Genomic DNA, 17,600 nt, shown 5'->3' on the forward strand with positions numbered 1-17,600 from the left:
ATCACTTCACTTCCTTTCTGCTGGCATCCCGTGGAATCCTGATGCTAAAATCTGCAGCAAGATTCTGTTTCTTTTCTGGCCAAAGTAGCAGCCTCCAAATGTCTAGTTCCCCAAGTTATTTTCTTGGAAAGATAACTGGAGTAAGCGCAGGGATGGACCTCTGAACAAAGGCAGATGCTTTTGCCGGTACTGTAATGTCTTGGTGGTGGCTTGAACATCACGCATCCCACTGGGTGTGTAGTTTTGAGCGAGTAATGGTTTTAAGCTGAAAGAGGGTAGATTTAGATTAAATATTAGGAAGAAATTTTTTTCCATGAGGGTAGTGAGGCAGTGGCCCAAGTTGCCCAGAGAAGCTGTGGATGCCCCATCCCTGGAGGTGTTCAAGGCCAGGCTGGATGAGGCTTTGAGCAACCTGGGCTAGTGGAGGGTGTCCCTGCCCATGGCTCTCTCAGAGAACCACTCAGAGCTGAAAACCCTCTCTACCCATGAAACCTGGGATCTGGAAGAGTGGAACTCAATTTCTGGAGGTCTGTAGACCTCGCTGATGGCAGTGGAAGAAGCTGTTTGTCCATCACACAAAGCTGCAGGGAATTCAGCCTTCACCCGTTGGGTTTGATGGTCCTGTTTTGTCCATGACCTGTCTCCAGTTGAGTTTTAAGAAAAAAACAGCTAAAACCAGTGCTGCTAAAGCCCTCAACCCCCCAGGAAGGAGGGGACCTTTGCACCCAGCCAGGGCAGAAATAGAAGGAAGAACAATCCTTCCTCTTCCAATTTATCTCCTGGTAAGGAGTATGCTCCCAAACTTAGAGTTTATTTAAGGCATAACGTTTCAGGAGCTTGTGCTTACAGTTTTTTTAGATATAAAACTTTAATAAAAGAGCTTTCCTGGTCCAGGGTAATCCTGTACTTCAGTCTGACTCTGCCTGCACCCAGGGATTTCCAGGAATTTATCAGGTCTCCTGGGAGGTGGATGAATATGACAGCAAAATACATAAATAAATAAATAAATAAATAGATAAATAAATAAAGCAGATACCCTCCAAGAATGCTCGATGGTTTCCAGCTGCCTGGTTTGTGGCAAGCAAGGCATGACGCTTGGCTAGGGGAGGATTGGGATTTGCAGGATCAGCAGGACTGTGCTTGGGATGTCAGCGGAGCAGCAGGAGGGAGGGAAGGGAGGTGCATCAGCAGATTGCAGCTTGGGGACCTCCGACCCCTCCGAAGCATCCTTCTCCCTCCTGCACCACCCCTCAAACCACCCACTTAGTCCCGTTAAGGACCAAAAAAGCTGAAATTGTCCAGCGGTTATTGCTGCCAGCTGTTCCAGGTGCCAGGGTCAAGCTCCACGTGCCCCTTTCCAGATGCTCCTACATCCCTTTGGTTCTTTTGTCTGGTTCAGAGGATGGGTTTTTTTGGCAACGCTCCCATGCCAAGGCGAAAAACACCCGAGAGCTGTTTGCAGCCACAGCTGATGAAGCTGTTGCTACAGAGATCTTGCCAAAAACAGCCTCCAATCAGCTCCCGACACTGGGCTGATGTCGAACCCTGCTTAGAGCCAGTGAAACAATAAATACGTGTAATTTTTAACCATAAAAACCCAGCATTCAGATCTGCTGGGGACGGTGATTAACAGCAGTTTTGGGGCTTATTATTTCCCCGAGTCTTTTGCAAAGCATGTGCATTTTGTGCCCACTGTGCAAATGTAGGATTTATCCTCCTGTGTGCTATTTCCGACCTTCCCTCTCGTCCCACCATGTACCCGGAGGTGTGTTCCAGGCAGAGCCGTCACTTGGTTTCTGACCGTCCTTCCTCCTTGCTTGGATGCTGCTGCGAGCAAAAGGCTTTGAAGGACCAGCACTGACCTGTGCCAAGCTGAGCCCAGGTTTGTGTCTGGCCTTACAGAGCCTTGTTTCCCAGGTTGGGCTTAACATCAAGATTTGGAAGGTGCTTTTTCTCTCCCCCCCAAAAAGAATTGATTATGTCTGTCTGTCTGTCCCCACCATCATGGGGGGTGATGGAGATGCTGGCATCCAGAAGAGATGGAAAGAGGTTGTTGAGACATCAGGAGGACCCCTTAATAGGGAAAGGTATTTTAACCTCAGGAAAGTGTGTGTTTTAATCGAATCATTGAATGGTTTTGGTTGGAAGGGACCTTTCAAGGTCATCTAGTCCAAGCCCTCTCCAGTGAGCAGGGACATCTTCCACTAGACCAGGTTGCTCAGAGCCCCGTCCAACCTGACCTTGAACATTTCCAAGGATGGGGCAGACTCTTGGTTCCTGTTTTGCCCCAGCTGCAGGGGGATAGACCCAACCCTACCTTGGGCGCATGCTATGGGATTGCAGTGGTGGTTGCTTTACTCCCAGCAGGATGGTCCTCCCATCCCCATCCCATCCCATCCAACTTCCATTTCATAGCCTCAAATGGGTTTCATTTCCCATCAGCAGAAATTAATCCCTGTCCACACTAACTCAACACCCTCTGGCACATCTGGATGATCTCCACTGAGGTTTTGGTGTAGATAGAGTTGACAGCTGAGCAAGTCAATCCCTCTGAACACCCGTTGAGATGCAGGGAGAGCAAAGATTCAGGCTGGAGCAGATGCCCAGAGGTAGCATGGTGGGAGGCGAGCAGGGGATCATAGAATCATAGACTGGTTTGGGTTGGGAGGGACTTTAAAGACCATCGAGTTCCAACCCCCTTGCCATGGGCAGGGACACCTTCCACTAGCCCAGGTTGCTCAAAGCCTCATCCAGCCTGGCCTTGAACACCTCCAGGGATGGGGCATCCATAGCTTTTCTGGGCAACCTGGTCCAGAGCCTCACCACCCTCGTTGTAAAAAAATTCTTCCTAATATCTCATCTAAATCTCCCCTTTTTCAGCTTAAAACCATTACCATCTCCACAGGGATCTGCGGGAAGATGGGGCATTGGTTGCACAAACCCAGAGGTGGCCAAGCCAGCTGCACTTTCTTCTCCAAGACAAGCTGAATTTGGGAGTGGGGAGTGTCATTAAAAGTCACTCACTGAGATTTCAGCATAAATTAATAGCTGCTGGAAGCAGCAGGCGTGGAGCTCGCCAGGGAGCCGGGGGCAGGCTTCCCAGCTATTTAATATTTAAGCAGCAGCATTGTTAGATTCCTGCCAGCCCGGCTTCCTGTGGGCAGTGATGCAACAGAGCATTTCTCCCCTACCCTTTCCCTGCCCCTCCCAGTAAACTATTTTTTTCAACATTTCTAAGCCAATGCCTAGTTGTGCTTGACAAAGGTCAGCCTAACAGAGTTGCTGAATGAAAAGGAAGAAATTTTTTTTATGATGAAGGTGGTGAGACACTGCAACAGGTTGCCCAGAGAGGTGGTAGATGCCTCATTCCTGGAAATATTCAAGGTCAGGTTGGACAGGGCTTTGACCAACCTGGTCTCGTGGATGATGTCCCTGCTTATGGCAGGGGAGTTGGAACTAGATGATCTTGAAAGGTCCCTTCCAACAAGTGGGAACTTTAGCGGTGGCAGCAGGGGGATGACTTTTCATCTCCGGTAAGATGAAGAAGAGCAGAGGGGGTGTCCCAGCTGTTACGTCGCTATGTTCACCCCAACCCTGACGCTTGCAGCTCATGGCGTTGCAGATGGATACTATCCATCTCATTTGCAGCTTCGCTGGTAAGAGCTGTTTGTGACGATAACGAAGCCAAGTCTCATCAGGACCTAAATGAGGAGCGATGCCACCCACAGCATGCTGGCAGCAGTTTTATTCCTGATCTGGCTCTGCTGGTGGGATGGTTTGGAAGCTCTCTGGTCGATCTTGATCTTACCGCTTAACTTTCTTCACAGCAGCTAGTGAAAGGCTGTGTTTGGATTTGTGCTGGGGAGAAGCTGATCACACACTGAAGGTTAGAGTTGCTGCCAGGACAGTCAAGGACTTTCCAGCTTCTCTGCTGGGCCAGCATCTGCAGGGGCAGGAGAAGCTGGGAGGGAGCACATCCCCAGTTCCAAGCCCAGGATTCGACCTGGGACCCAAACTGGACAGTGGTCTATTCCATATCATGCACGCATGCCCAGGAGAGAGGTGAGGCTCTGTCCGGAAGTTCTCTCTCTTACTCCAGGTTGTCTCCCTCTGAGTCGCCCCTCTCAGAATCATCTCGGTCTCTCAGACACTTGGGCTCTTCTCTCCATTCTGGGATCGCAGTTTTGGGACTGTCCCTGCTCCGGGATCATTAGCCAGGAATGGGCTGAGCCTTGGTTATCGGCTGTCACTTATTTCTATATATTACTATTATCATAATTATTATTATCATCATTATTTTCAATATTATTGTAGTTTAGTTCTTAAATTGTTCTTATCTCAACCCACAAGTCTCACTTCCCTTCACCCCTTTAATTCTCTTTCCCATCCCGGTGGGGGTAGGGGAGGGTGAAGGTTAGTGAGCGGCTGCGTATAAAACTACAACACCATGTTAAACCGTTCCATCCCACCAGCCTCATGGACTGTCCCCACTCCTGGGCATGTTTTGGCGCTCCAGTATCAAATTCATATTGGGATAGAAAGCACAGAAGGAGTTGGGTTAAGACAAGGGTTGTACTGTACCATGCGCTGCATGAAATACCGAATGAGGAGCAGAATCTACTTCCTTGGAGATTTCATCCAAGTTTCGAAGCCAGATATGAATATCCATTCACCTCTGAGCTCACACATCCCTCACCTCCTGCATCCAGCTGGCACAAGCCAGAATCTTAATATTCTTTTAATCGCCGCATAACTCTGCAGCCACTTCAACAGCCTTTGCTGTGTTTGGAAGAACCTTTGCACCAACTGGTTGGAAAATGTCTGAAATTTCCAGCAGCTGTGCGTTGGCCAAGGAAACATCATTACTGGGAATTTACAGTCGGCTCGTTTGCTGGTAACTGGCTGGCCAGACGCTCACGGTGCTGCTGTGCGCTCCTCAGATCCTCTCCATCAGATAAGCATGAGAAGAGATGGAGATTTTGGGAGCCAGCACCTGGAGGAGACTTCATCCCCATCTTCCTCCCAGATTCCCGTTGCCTTTAGCAAGGAAGGTTTTCCCGGAGATGCAAGGAGACATGCTGGGTGCCCTTACTTGCAATTATTTTGAAAAATAGGAGGCCAGGAGGAATAGCTGATGATCAGGTGAATTTTTTAAATTTTTTTTTTTTTTTTTTGGAGGGGAGAGAAAGTAAGGTGCACAGCGGGTAGAAAACTTCTGGAATTTGTTGCGGTGAGAAGCTGTGGAGGCTGAGGAAGGGATTAAACAAATTGAAGACAACCGGTCCATAAATATCTCTGAAGTGGGTGCCTTGGAGGATATCTCCCTGCTGTCACCCCTAACGCAGGGACTGGGTGCTGGGGGGCACAAGGGCATGGACCACAGGCAGCAACCGGGCTCATGAGCATCTCTCACTGCCATGGTTTGGAGCAGAGTATTGGGCTGGATACACCATTGCTCTGACCCAGGTGGACATACCTTACCTTGCAGATCTTTCCAAAAGGTCAAAGTGGGACAAATGGACAGATTTTGGATAGGGAAGCAAAGCTGGTCCTGAAGTTCCTGGGGAAACCTGGAGAAAAGGGGAGTCTCTTTTTTTGCACAGATGACATAGTCCCTGAAGGTTCCCAAGCCATGGTTGGGCAGGGATGCTACCACCATGAGAAACCTGTTTGCCATGAGGGTCTTGCCTTTGCTCAGCTTTGATCCCAAGAACTTTGCCTGTAGTAGACCTTCCTTGAGGTCTTCTCCCAACTTCCATCGGCTTTCTCTCCAGTAAACGTTCGCTATGTCCTCTTTCGGCAGTGGGACTCTTCGTTGGGAAGCTTCCTGAGCATTAATTCCCTTCCATCTGGGGTTTCGCCCATTGGGGAAGGAGATCCTGGGGCCATGGATCTGGGTACAGCACCAGGCATCAGAGCTGATGCCATTCTCTTGAGAAGACACTGGGCATCATGGAGGAGGAGGTGCACTCAAAAGGAAAAAAGGGATTAAGCAACTCGAACACAGCCGTAATTTTAGGGCTCAGAAGTCTCATTAAAATTAGCTTTGACAGAAGCTTAATTTTATTGCCTCTTGCTTGAATAAAATTTTTGAGGTCTATCCTATTACGCAGATTTGTTTCTTTTTCCTTTTCTTCTCCTTCTGAAACTCAACATCTGATCTGAATTTTATTAATGTAAGCATCGTAATGTGTAAATAGGGGATTTTAATGCTGTTTCTTCAGAAACCGCTCCGAACGAAGTTATTTCTCCAGATGTTTGCTGTTACTTTCTGATGCAGGGCAAATGTCTAATAATTCGCTCTGTGCCATCTGTTTTCTGATTATTCGCACATCCCCACAACGAAGAACTGTTAAGGCAAAAAAAGACCTTTCCTGTGCTCGTGGAGCAAATTTTGGCAATGAGGACGAACAAAACTGGAAAACATTGCCCTTAGACAAAGACTTGTCAGTGGTCGCATGCTTTGTTCGGAGGTGTTGGAGGGTCTTGGAGTGGATGCTGGGCAAGCCTGAAGCTAAAGAGAAAGTGGAGCAAGAGTGGGTTTGCTCTTGTAGGAGAGGCTTTAAGCTGGTGATATTCCAAAAGGGACGTGTAAATGCCATCTTGCATCTCCAGGTGCTTTTTTTCCATGTTTTTCCAGCAAGTCTGCTCAGGGAAGTTGTCTCTTGGAAAACATTGGTAGCTGTTGGTGCTGGGACCTTCTCCATCATCTGGAAGCAAGGGTTCTGCAGGCTCAGATGTAAACGACTGCAAAGTGGTAAATAAGAATGTGCCAAAAAGGGGTTTTCTAGCAAAAAAGCCTCCTCTGCCCGCATTGGCTCTGACCATCTGAGATGAGCGAGGAATGATGGTGATGGCTAATGGAAGGGCTGCCCTTGGAAAGGACCATGGGTGGGACAAAGCTATGAGATGTTTAGGATCTGTCTACAGCCGTTCTTCACAAATAAGCATGGTTTAAGGGAGAATGTGGTGTTTGCAGGGTTTGAAACAAAGCTATGGACCACAGCCATGGAGGGCTTGGTTATCATCTGCTCAACAACTGATTAATGACTCAACGCTTGACGCAAGGAGGTGGGAGTAGGTCTCAAGCGTAGAGCCCAAACTAACAGGAGCTGGGAGCCCATCTCAGTGGACGCGTCTTTGTTAATCCCAAAGTGAAGGAGACTTTAATAAATGCACACGCGCGTCGCAGTCGCCGTTGGTAACTCCTTGTTCACTATTGCTGTATTGCAGTTCGTCGCCTTCCGGAGTGTTTGAGAAAGAATATGACATTTATCGGGATTACAGTGCAGAAGGTCAACTCCTCCACTACAGGTAGCCAAAATTTCCCTCTGGGATTGGGTTTGGGGTCTACAGTGTGGCCTTGGTGGCAAGGTGGGGGCGTGGGACAGCCCATGTGCTGCTGGTTGACCTACGGGGACGGGGCAGCAAGTAACACCGGTGTTTCTTAGTGCTCTTTTGATCCTCCTCCCCATCCCCTTCCCTCCAAGGTTTTTAGCTTTACTACCACCCTTAAATAAATCATTAGATATATTTTGATGGTTCTTTGGAGCAGGGACCGTCCGTCCACTTTATGCATTGGCCTTCATTTGAGTGGCTCCTACCCACGACCAGAAACTGGAGCAGGACAGGAGGACCACCAGGGCTGTCCAGTGATGGGGTCACACCGCAGGGTGGTCTCCTGGACTGTGGGGTTTTCTTAGTTCCATCATTAGCTCATCGTCAGTTTGAGAAGGGGCAGGAGGCAGGACTCACCCAGTGCTGCTGGTCCACCCCAATGTTTGCCATCACGGTGGGGTGATGGCTTGAACAGCTCTCCACACTGGAACCGTCTTCTGGGCTCTTTCCTAGGATTTTTGCCTCGAATATTAGGAGGTTCATGTGGGTATGGATTTGGTCAATCACCGCAGCGAGGCCAGCTGATTCAGTGCGCTGTCTCCATCAGGTCCTGGAGGTGGGAAAGTCTCCTGAGAAATGAAGCATCTCTTCCAGCCTGTGGGTCCAACTGCTGTCAGAGTCCATTTGTAAGACAGATATGAGATTTCTCTGGCTTGGATCAGGATTTAGGGTGCTAAACCAAACCGCCACTTCCAGTTTTCATGGATTTATGTTGCTAGAAAATGAGACGGTGTCATGCTTGTCTTCAAAATGCCTCTCCTACAATTTGCACAAGTGGTTCAGGTGTATGAATTTTGTGACTTCTCACTAGTACTGATGTGGACTAATACCTTGAACGTGGGCAAAAAAATCACCAGAACTGAGTATATCTGCATAGATGATAAGAGGTGGGGCATGATAGTGTTCTGGGCTCCTGGAGCCTGGCCCACCACCAGTGTCACCGCTTTCGAAACAAGCTTTTTGCCTTCAAAACCCAAAGTACTGATTAGGGATGGTTTTATGGGGGCTGAGAAATTGCTCTTGATACAGCCCAGATGGCTCCTTGGCTACTCTTTCTTGGTGGCCAAAGGAGGCATCTTAGCTGACCCACCTCATCCTGCCCTGGAGTGTTTGGGAGATGTCCCCTTTGGCCACCACCTGTCAGGATGGAGGTGGCGGTGAGGGTCTGCAACCTCTGGAACCTCACCATCTCATCCTGACTCCATCCCAACCTGTACAGGTTGGGGTTTTTGGTACCTGCTGGCATCATCCAGATCAAATTAGGTGGGATCAACAAGGATAAACATCTGCACTGGATGTTTTTAGTGACACAGACCTCCAAAAAATTGGTGGCCTGAAGTGTAACACCACGTTCATCCCAACTCCTACCTTTAAGACATGTCTTGGTTTCAGCTGGGTGGAGGCTGTTGTGTTGTTTTTCTGCTAATCCAGGTCAAAATTTTTGGGGGTTTTGGAGTTGATGCCTGCCTGGTTGCTCTGGGTTTTAACAAATATCCCCAGTTTCTATGTTTTTCTGGAAATGAAGGTGAGTTGAAGCACCTCGAGCTCTTGCTTTGCTTTCTGTGCCCCTTCCCTGCTGCTCTGTGACACTACGGGCTGGCCAGCTGGTCCACGGTGACACGGTTTGCAGCAATCTCCATCCCAGTTCAAGAGACGTAGCAAGTGGAAAATCACCCGATGGCACTGGCCGCATGCCATCCTGCCCGCCCTGTAATTTACTGCTTCTGCAGTGACCTCCTGGGAGCGTCAGAATCAATTGCCACTTAAGCAAGAGGGGGAAAAACAAGCTTTCTAGGAGGGGGAAAAAATAAGATAAATGGTATCTGGTGTAGCAGAATGCTCTCCAAGAGCATCAGGTGAGCTCGGAGAAACCCACCCACGGACAGCTTGACTCCAAAGTATCCCTTCTGCATGCTGGGTGGATGCAGATCCCTGTCTGCAGGCAGGAAAAATGAGGAAGAGTGGAAGGGAATGTGATTTGGCGGGTCTGGATCCGCCATTTGCATTGAAAACAGGATTTGCTGGTGCATCCTCTGCTCTGATATTAGGCATCAACCGTGCTTTGTTCCGAATTGGCAGCGGGAGCTGAGCCGGCATCCAGGAGCGAGACAGATCGGTGACAGGGACATGGAGCAATGACAGGGACACACCACTCTATCCTGAGCATTTTTTTTTTTTCTGCAAATGGGGGTTAGTGATTCAACACTGATGGGTTCTGACCCGCTGCCAGCTGGGTGGTGGTGCCCAATCCCAGCTGCAATCAAGAGACAAGGGATGACGCGGGTTTTGGGGACAACTGTCCCTACCCGCCAGCTGGCTGATGATCATGGCCGCTTGAGCAATTAAAAGATTAAATTTTGTTGCGGTGAGTGCACATGACCTGTTTGCATCAGCATGTGCTTTGCTGCAGGAGATGCCTCCGTCTTCCCGACCTCAACTTTACCGCCGTCCGTAAAAAAAAACCCACGGACAGCCCTCGCTGCCCTCCCCCCTCTCCCAGTCCCCACCTCAATCACTTCCAGCCAGGAAGCTAATTAGCAGCTTTGCTTAATTAGCTGAGATTGGACTTCCTTCTGGAAGGGGGCTCAAATACCCTCTGTCTGGGGGCTGCCAAGCGAGATGGAAAGAGGAGCCCCCCCGCACTGCCTTGGGGTGGGGGGGGGGGTTATTAACCCTGTGAGTGCCATGTTCACTTGTGAAAGCTGAAATCAAAGCTCACCGGTCCTATGAGTTCACATTATTTTTTAAATTTAATTAATTAATTACATTTAAAGGGTTTAAAGAGAAGGGTGTGCGGCACCTTTCAAATATCCACCTGCATAAAGGTTTCAGCTTCTCCAAAGCTTGGCTGGCAGCTCTTCCTTGGATGGACCAAGGCTGGGCAGATCCCATTGTCCCAGGGGAGTACCATGGTGGGTAGCACCCATGGCATGGGGAGGCCACCTGGAAGCCCAGCATTGGCATCTACCTCTGGATGGCAGCACCCGTGACATGGGGGGGGTCACCTGGAAGCCCAGTGTTGGTGCCTACCTCTGGATGGTTCAGAGGGATTCACACGTGGTCCCCCGTGTGAACGGGAAGACCCTTGAGATTCTTATGCCTGAAGTGGCCAAGACCTGGGTGGGGGAAACTGCAATCCAGACACCTCTTTGTGATGCTCAGGGACAGGTTTTTGGGAAAGGCTGGTGCTCCAGCACCCTTGGCCAAGTTGCAAAGGGATGGGGGAATCTCTTGTCTTTCCTTGTGTTTCCCACGGGCTCATGCCAGGGGTGAGGTGGTGATTGCAGAACAGGCTGGAATCCAACCAGAGCTGTAAAAACTCCATCGCAGAGAGTGGTGCATGTCCCAGCCAGGTTGGCAGGACATCACCCGTGTCCTGAGCCCTCAAGCTCTTCCACTGAAGCTCTTCCAGATCCAGCCACTTCCAAACACCATTTGTGACATGATCCTGGAGGCTTCACAGTCAGGTAGGACTCTCCAGCCCAACAGCCTTCTCAGGTCCTTCCAACCCTCTCTTCCTCAACAAGTCTTGCATTAGTCCCACAGGTTTTTCTCAAAGCCACAGTAAGTGCATGTTGGCTCCTTTGAAGACCAAAATAGATGGACAGACAGTGGACTTGGCAGAGGATCTGTAGGCCACTGGTGGCTGAGGAAGCTTGGTAAGACTTAGGCTGTGGCTTGGTCCCTTCTGGGCACATGTCCACTCACTTCCATCACCTCCTCCTGTGGGGTTCACCTGGGAGACCACCTTCATCCATGGCATCGTCATCCCCCAGTGCAGCTTTGGGGGTTCAGCTGCCTGGGTCACCCCAGGAGCATCCTCAGGAGCAGGCAGGGATTTTTTCTGCTTCCTTGACGGTGCTAGCTCAGTGCTCCCAGCCAATGATTGCTATGAGAGATTTTCTGATATAATGAAGATTAGTGGGTGTCATTAAGAGGATGACGTCTTGCTCCGTCTGTCTAGAAGGCACTTGCAGGAAAGCCCTTGCATCCAAATCCCAGCGAGACAGGCAATTACGGGAACTCTTCTTAACCCTTTCCTCTTTATTCTTTCTGGTTTGTGGTCCCTGAAGCCCAGTTGCTTAATGTCCTCATTTTTCTTCCTATGGTTCTGTTGAGATGGTTGAACTCTCTGCTAATCAGTGGTTTTTGTCAAGAAGTCTGTTTGTTTGTGGGACAAATCCCAGGTCTCTGTCATTGTCCCATGCTTGTGTTGGCCAGTCAATGGCTGGAGGGTCCAAGGCTTCACATCAGAGACCTTCAGCTTGCTCTTCCAAATTTACCTCCTCTCCTAGGACACAGCTGCTCTGCTCCTCTGACCCATACTGCTGATAGGGTGGATGTCGTGGAGGTGGTCAAGGCTTTGTGGCCACCAGGAAGACGCTGGAGCTTCTTGGTTGAGGGAAATGCAGCGTGTTGCACATGGAGCACAGCAGTAAGGCATTAATCATAGAATCATAGAATGGTTTGGGTTGGAAGGGACCTTAAAACCCATCGAGTTCCAATCCCCCTGCCATGGGCAGGGACACCTTCCACTAGACCAGGTTGCTCAAAGCCTCATCCAGCCTAATGACCCTCTTCTTTCCTTCTGGGAGGTTCATTACTTGGGGACTTCCCAAGAATGGAAGAACCAGACCTAAAAATGTGCCCCAGTCCCAGCTGTAGGCTCTTCTGCTCTGGGAGAAGGTGAGAACTCTGCTCACCCAGCTGCAATGATGGCAACGTGCATGCTTCGAGGCCATGGAGAAACCCTCGTTCTTTCCTTCAGAGCTAGAGAAGGTGTGGTCACCCACTACAACTCATGTCTGTGCCTGGTGGTATCTCCAGCTCTGCCTTCTCGTTCACAATGGCTTTGTCTCTGATAGAATGATGGGATGTCCAACCCATGAGCAGGGAGCAGTGTCCTGTTCCTGCTGGGGGCATCTTGGGAGAGCAGGACAGCCGCTGCTTCATCTGCATGGAATCCTTGTAATGTTCTTGACACGATCTTCCCCAATTTGTCCTAGACCTTCTCAGACAGGAGATTTTAAAAATGTCTTTGATCTTCTTATGATTTTCCACATCTCATGGTCAACAGGAGCCACTTCATAGCTGACTGTCTAGCAAAGCAAGTATGGAAATGAGGAGAGAATTGGGGTTGGCTTCCAAAAGACCTGTCACCATCTCTCTGATAGCAGAGCCTCATGTGGCCCATCAGGCACCTAATGTTTAGGAGTTGGTTGCGTGTCGGTCCTGGGCAACCTCTGTTTTGAGACATGGCTGCAGTTTGCCAACTTAGAATCACAGAATGGTTTGGGTTAGAAGGGACCTTGAAGATCATCTAGTTACAACCCCCCTGCAATGGGCAAGGACACCTCCCACTAGACCAGGTTGTTCAACTTTCTACAGTTCTCTTCATGTCTTGGCTCTCAGATGGGTTGTGTGCTCCAGATGTTGCTAGATTCCTTCTCTAACCATGGGAGCATTCAGTGTCCAACTCTTATACCAACCATGTTCAGCCCTTCTCCAGCTGGGCACAATCAGCTGGTTGTTAGTTCCATGGTACCTTCACATGGATGCAGAGAACAGGTTTAATTTGCACTGTTGGCAAAGAGGTTATATGAAGCCAATAAGAGATGGAGATGAAGGTCTCCAACCTCTGAATTCATCCATGCTTCCCGAGGAAACCCCAGAACCATCCTGGGGATGGGAGCTCAACATCTCCAGGCTGATACTCCCTTTGCCACTGGCATTAATTTTAGCCAAGGCGGCTGCAAGGCCACATTCCTCTTCCAACAATGACAAAGATGCATCTCAAGCGTGCCGACAAACATTTGCTGGCCAAGGAGACACCTGCCCAGCAGAAGCGGCACAGTGGCTGTCCCAGCTGTCCCGCGTGGGGACACGTGCTGCTGCCAGCTGCTCGATTTATCTGCCGCCTCGTTCTGCTCAGGCTTCATCATTCCTGATTGTGAGTTAAGACCACAGCTTAAGGCTTCTCTGTAAGTAAATCTGCCCATTCCTGACATTTAAAGGTAAATCTGTTGCCTGGTTTCTTTAGAAGTCATGAAGAGGCGCAGCAGGCCTAATACCAGCGATTCGTGGAGAGCCATAAGATTAAAATCCCATCTTTTGGAACAAAACTGAAAAGCGATTTGGAGGGTTCATCACTGTTCTGGGGCGTACTGCTGTGGTGGAACATCCTGGGATGGGACCTCTGCCCCAAGTCCAAGTCTCCATGAAAGAGGCAAACCCAGTCTCTTCTCCCCACGCAGCTAAAGCTTGAAGTCCATCTGCCTGATGGCTTCATTGTCGAGGAGCTGGACCATCCTTCTTCCATAAAACTTGGAGCCCGGACCACGGAGGTGGGAGCAGTTTCCTCCACGTTCTTTGCCACAAAGTTGTACTTTTTCCATGCTCAAACACCAAACTCAAGTCTTGCTTTGAAAAGTGAACCACCCTCCTCATCCTCAGCGTGAGCTGGGTAACTTATCTCAGATGCCCAAGTGGTGGACCTGTAGTGTCCTTTTAAGCCATGAGCAGCTCTTCCTACTTCCATCAAACACCCAATCTCCAGCTTCCAGGACCTGTTCTTCAAAGCCAACGTGCTGCCGATGGCAGTATCTGGTGGCTCGCAACACAAACCAGGGCAGCAGGTCTAGCTTGGCTCCATCGCCAAAGAGAAGCACCTACTCAACCAGCCTCACAATCAGCAGCTTCAAAGTCACCGCATCTCCTGGGATGAGTGGAGGTGAGCCCGTGCCCGTGGGAGGAGGGATGGTCTGGCACATCACCTAACGTCTGGGCTTGGAGATTGGTCTTGTTGTAGTCCTTCATAGGTGGCCGATCACATCCCAGAGCCTGGTCCAAGAGGCTGGAGAGATCTTCTGGTGGGGAAGAGCTAGGGGAGGTGGCACCAAGCTGCAGAACTGAGCCCCAGGGTATTCATAGCAAGGATGAATCATTCAGGTTGGAAATATCAAGAGGATGAAGGGCTTCAGGGGAGGGCTGTGCTCCTAGGGCATGTGAAATCTGTTGGGGAGAGGCAAGAGCTAAAAAATCACCATTGCAGGAACTTGTTGTCATGCTTACGGAGACAAAGCAAGCAGATCCCCTATTGATCTGCTATTTAAGGAAATGTCACTTCTGGTCTCTTTGTATTTCACAGCTAATTCCTCTTCATTATAAAGGCTTCTCTGTGTTCACTTCTCCATGTTCCCTCCTCCCTCAAAAAAAAAAAAAAAAAAAAAATCTCATCTTGTTTCAGTGACATTTGGGTTTCAGAAAACAGGCTATTTTGGGCTATTGGTTTAATTATTGGTTTAATCATACATCTGAGATGGGGAGAACAGCCCTGGTTGCCTCCTGGAGATTGGGCATTTGGCTTCCTGCAGCCGTCCATGCCCTCTGTGCCATGCCGTGCCCACCTCGGCTGCCAGGACGGGTCGTGTTGTGGATCTGCCAGCTTGGTAGACCCCGATCTTGTGCATCCTCCTGGTTGGTTCCTAATGAGGCTGATCTTGGGGTGGTGAGACACTTGGACCAGGTTGCCCAGGGAGGTGGTAGATGCCCCGTCCCTGGAAACATTCACAGTCAGATTGGACGGGGCTCTGGGCAACCTGGTCTAGTGGATGATGTCCCTGCCCATGGCGGAGGCGTTGGACTAGATGACCTCCATAGTCCCTTCCAACCCAAACTATTCTATGATTCCGTGATCCCAGCGAGCTCACCAGAGATCTTCTGGCCACCATAGCTTGTCCACATGTGGCTTGAGATCTTGCTAGTCACAAACCAAGAGGACAAGATGGGTGCTGTGGCCAGGTGTGGCAGGGAACTGAAGCTAACGCAGACTTTCAGCAAGGTCAACTTGGTCTTCAGCAATGAGCCACCAGCCCACAGCTCACCAGGAACAGCTGTCAGAGCTCATTTCAGCATTTGCTTATTAGCTACAGCCCCAAAATCCCTTTGCCATGGATTTTGGCCTCCAGTGTAGGGTCTGGAGGCTGGGCTGCAGACCTGTCCACCACACCATGCTCCATGCAACATGATGTTCAGAAATTCCTGCTATTTAATTAGAAAATTAGGGTTTTCATCATCTCGGTGATGTCTCTGAGCCCTGCAATCCCCCCCATTGCTGCAAAAAGGGTGGCTGAAAAATTCTGTGCTATTGAATGGGGCCAGGGGAGGATGGGACAGGAAGGCCTGTTATCTCCCTCTTGTCTTGATTCAGCTTCTGCTGCTGCTAATTAGAGCAGATGCCACAGGAGCAGGAGTTAGAAGCGCTTGGGTAGCAAACATAGGAGGTATTTCATGGAGAGATTTGGTGTTGTGTTCCTGAAGCTAAAAGTGATGTGATAGCGCCGTCCGGAGACAAGGGATGGGACAATCCACAAACATTGTAGCCTTCTCCTTTCATTAAAAAAAAAAATACAAATTAAAAAAAAATGGTGTTTTGACAGAGTAGTTTTTCTTTGCCTTGGTCAGGTATCAGTCCTTGGTGATATTTTAGTTGGAGAATGTGTGGAGGAGCCTTGTGGGACCTTAGACACTCTTCAAACCAAGCTTTGCAGTCAGCAGAGATAGGCTGAAGGTTGGGCTTCAGCCTTCCCATCACTCTGAATTTCTCCCAGTAAGACCAAGCCTAATGGTTGGCTTCCAGAACACCCCATGGGTCATGTTGTATCCATTAACATGGTCCTCGTGGTTTCACCACTAGTATTGAGCAGGAGACAGAAAACAGAGGGCATCTGTGACACCATCTGTGACACCATCTGGTTGATGCTACACCTTCTCCATGGTTCCTCCATAGATGGGTGATCTTGCCCAGAGCAAAGACCAAGTCCTGGATCATCTTGGGAAGAGGTTTGCAGGTTGTGGAGACGGTCAGAAACATCAGCCCCATCTTCTCCTGATCCCAACGAGTGTAAAACCTGTTCAAATTGCAGTTCCTCTTGGTTTTTCCCCATCAGAGAGATGCATCAGCCCATCCCAACCAAAGCTAAAGGAGGATGAGAGAGGGAGACCCAAAGCAAAGGCAAGGAAACTTGAAGGATGAGCTCTAAGGTCCCTTCCAACCCAAACCATTCTATGATTCAATGAGAAACACACGATACAACACAGCTGGGCTGGTTTTACACCAGTTTTGGGTACCAAGTGCAGCTTAACCAGGAATGCTCAGCTCAAACCATGGCTCAGCTCCATCTTACCCCATCCAGACCATTGCTAGGACATATCCCAGTCTGGATTTGACCACACAAACCAATTTAGTATCACTGAGGTTGGTGAGATGTTGGGAAGCTTGAGCCTGGTGCTCACAGTTCTCTCCAAAAAAAAAAACATTTTATTGCCCAAACGATGCAGATTTCATGGTTTCTCTAGGAATTGGTTTTGACCATCTCTGCAGGTTTCTTAAAAAATGAAGTTCAAGGATGACATGAGGTTTCCAGGCATGTCAATAGATGGGAACAGAAATTCCAAGTGTAGAAGAAGGGTTGGAGAAGCCATGGTAGGGTTGCGGGCGCGCCTGTGGTGACCCCTAATCTCGTTGAAGCCGTAAGCAATGAGCGCTTGAGCAGGAATTTAAAATTTTAAGTATAATCTGAACTCTGGGATATTTATATGTGCCATAAACGTGTAATTCTGTACTTACAAATTTTGGTTAACAGCAGTACTTGCAGAGGAAGAGCGATGAAGTCTTAGGGATGGGGGATTTAACCTCAACTATAATTTAGTTATAAATTAGTAAAAAGTTGAGTTTTCTGGTGGTTTTTGCAGGATTATAGAGGCTGGATGGCTGTCCTAAGGACAGTTTCCTAGCTGGAAGATTTAGGAAGGATCAGTCTGAAGCCCAGACATCTTCTAGGCCTGCTGCAGAGAACAGGCAGGTTCTTCCTGCCCACCTCCGCCTGCATTTGCAGGAAGATATTTGTCGCTGGAGCAGCGTCGGGCAGCGTGCCAGGTACAGGGAGATTTTTTTTTTCCGCTGTCGGCTCATCCGTGACCCTGGAGCTTCGCAGCAGGATGCTCTTGGCACGGTGGCCACCCATCCATGACTGGTACCCAGCAGGGAGGAGGGGAGGAGGGGGCTGCAGAGCATCCCTCATCCCCATCCCTGGGGAATTGCAGTCGGTCCAGTTTTAACACCGGACGGGGGAATCTTAAGCTCAGGAGGGTGGTGAAAAATCACGGGGAGAATATGCGCCCAGCTCCCGCAGCTGGGGGAA

General features: G+C 49.4%; 1 protein-coding gene across 1 annotated transcript in view; it reads left to right on the forward strand.

The window, feature by feature from the left end:
- Positions 1-7,233: 7,233 nt before the first annotated feature.
- The window catches only part of ARHGAP39 (Rho GTPase activating protein 39), a gene marked incomplete at both ends in the record, with an annotated part of 23,863 nt that continues 13,496 nt past the window's right edge, over positions 7,234-17,600 (forward strand). Inside the window, one exon of the mRNA XM_010079857.1 lies at positions 7,234-7,314. Coding sequence (XP_010078159.1) covers positions 7,234-7,314 — 81 coding nt within the window. The remainder of the gene's footprint in view (positions 7,315-17,600) is intronic.

Source organism: Pterocles gutturalis, unplaced genomic scaffold (genome assembly GCF_000699245.1).
Source record: "Pterocles gutturalis isolate BGI_N339 unplaced genomic scaffold, ASM69924v1 scaffold29804, whole genome shotgun sequence".
Lineage (NCBI taxonomy): Eukaryota > Metazoa > Chordata > Aves > Pterocliformes > Pteroclidae > Pterocles > Pterocles gutturalis.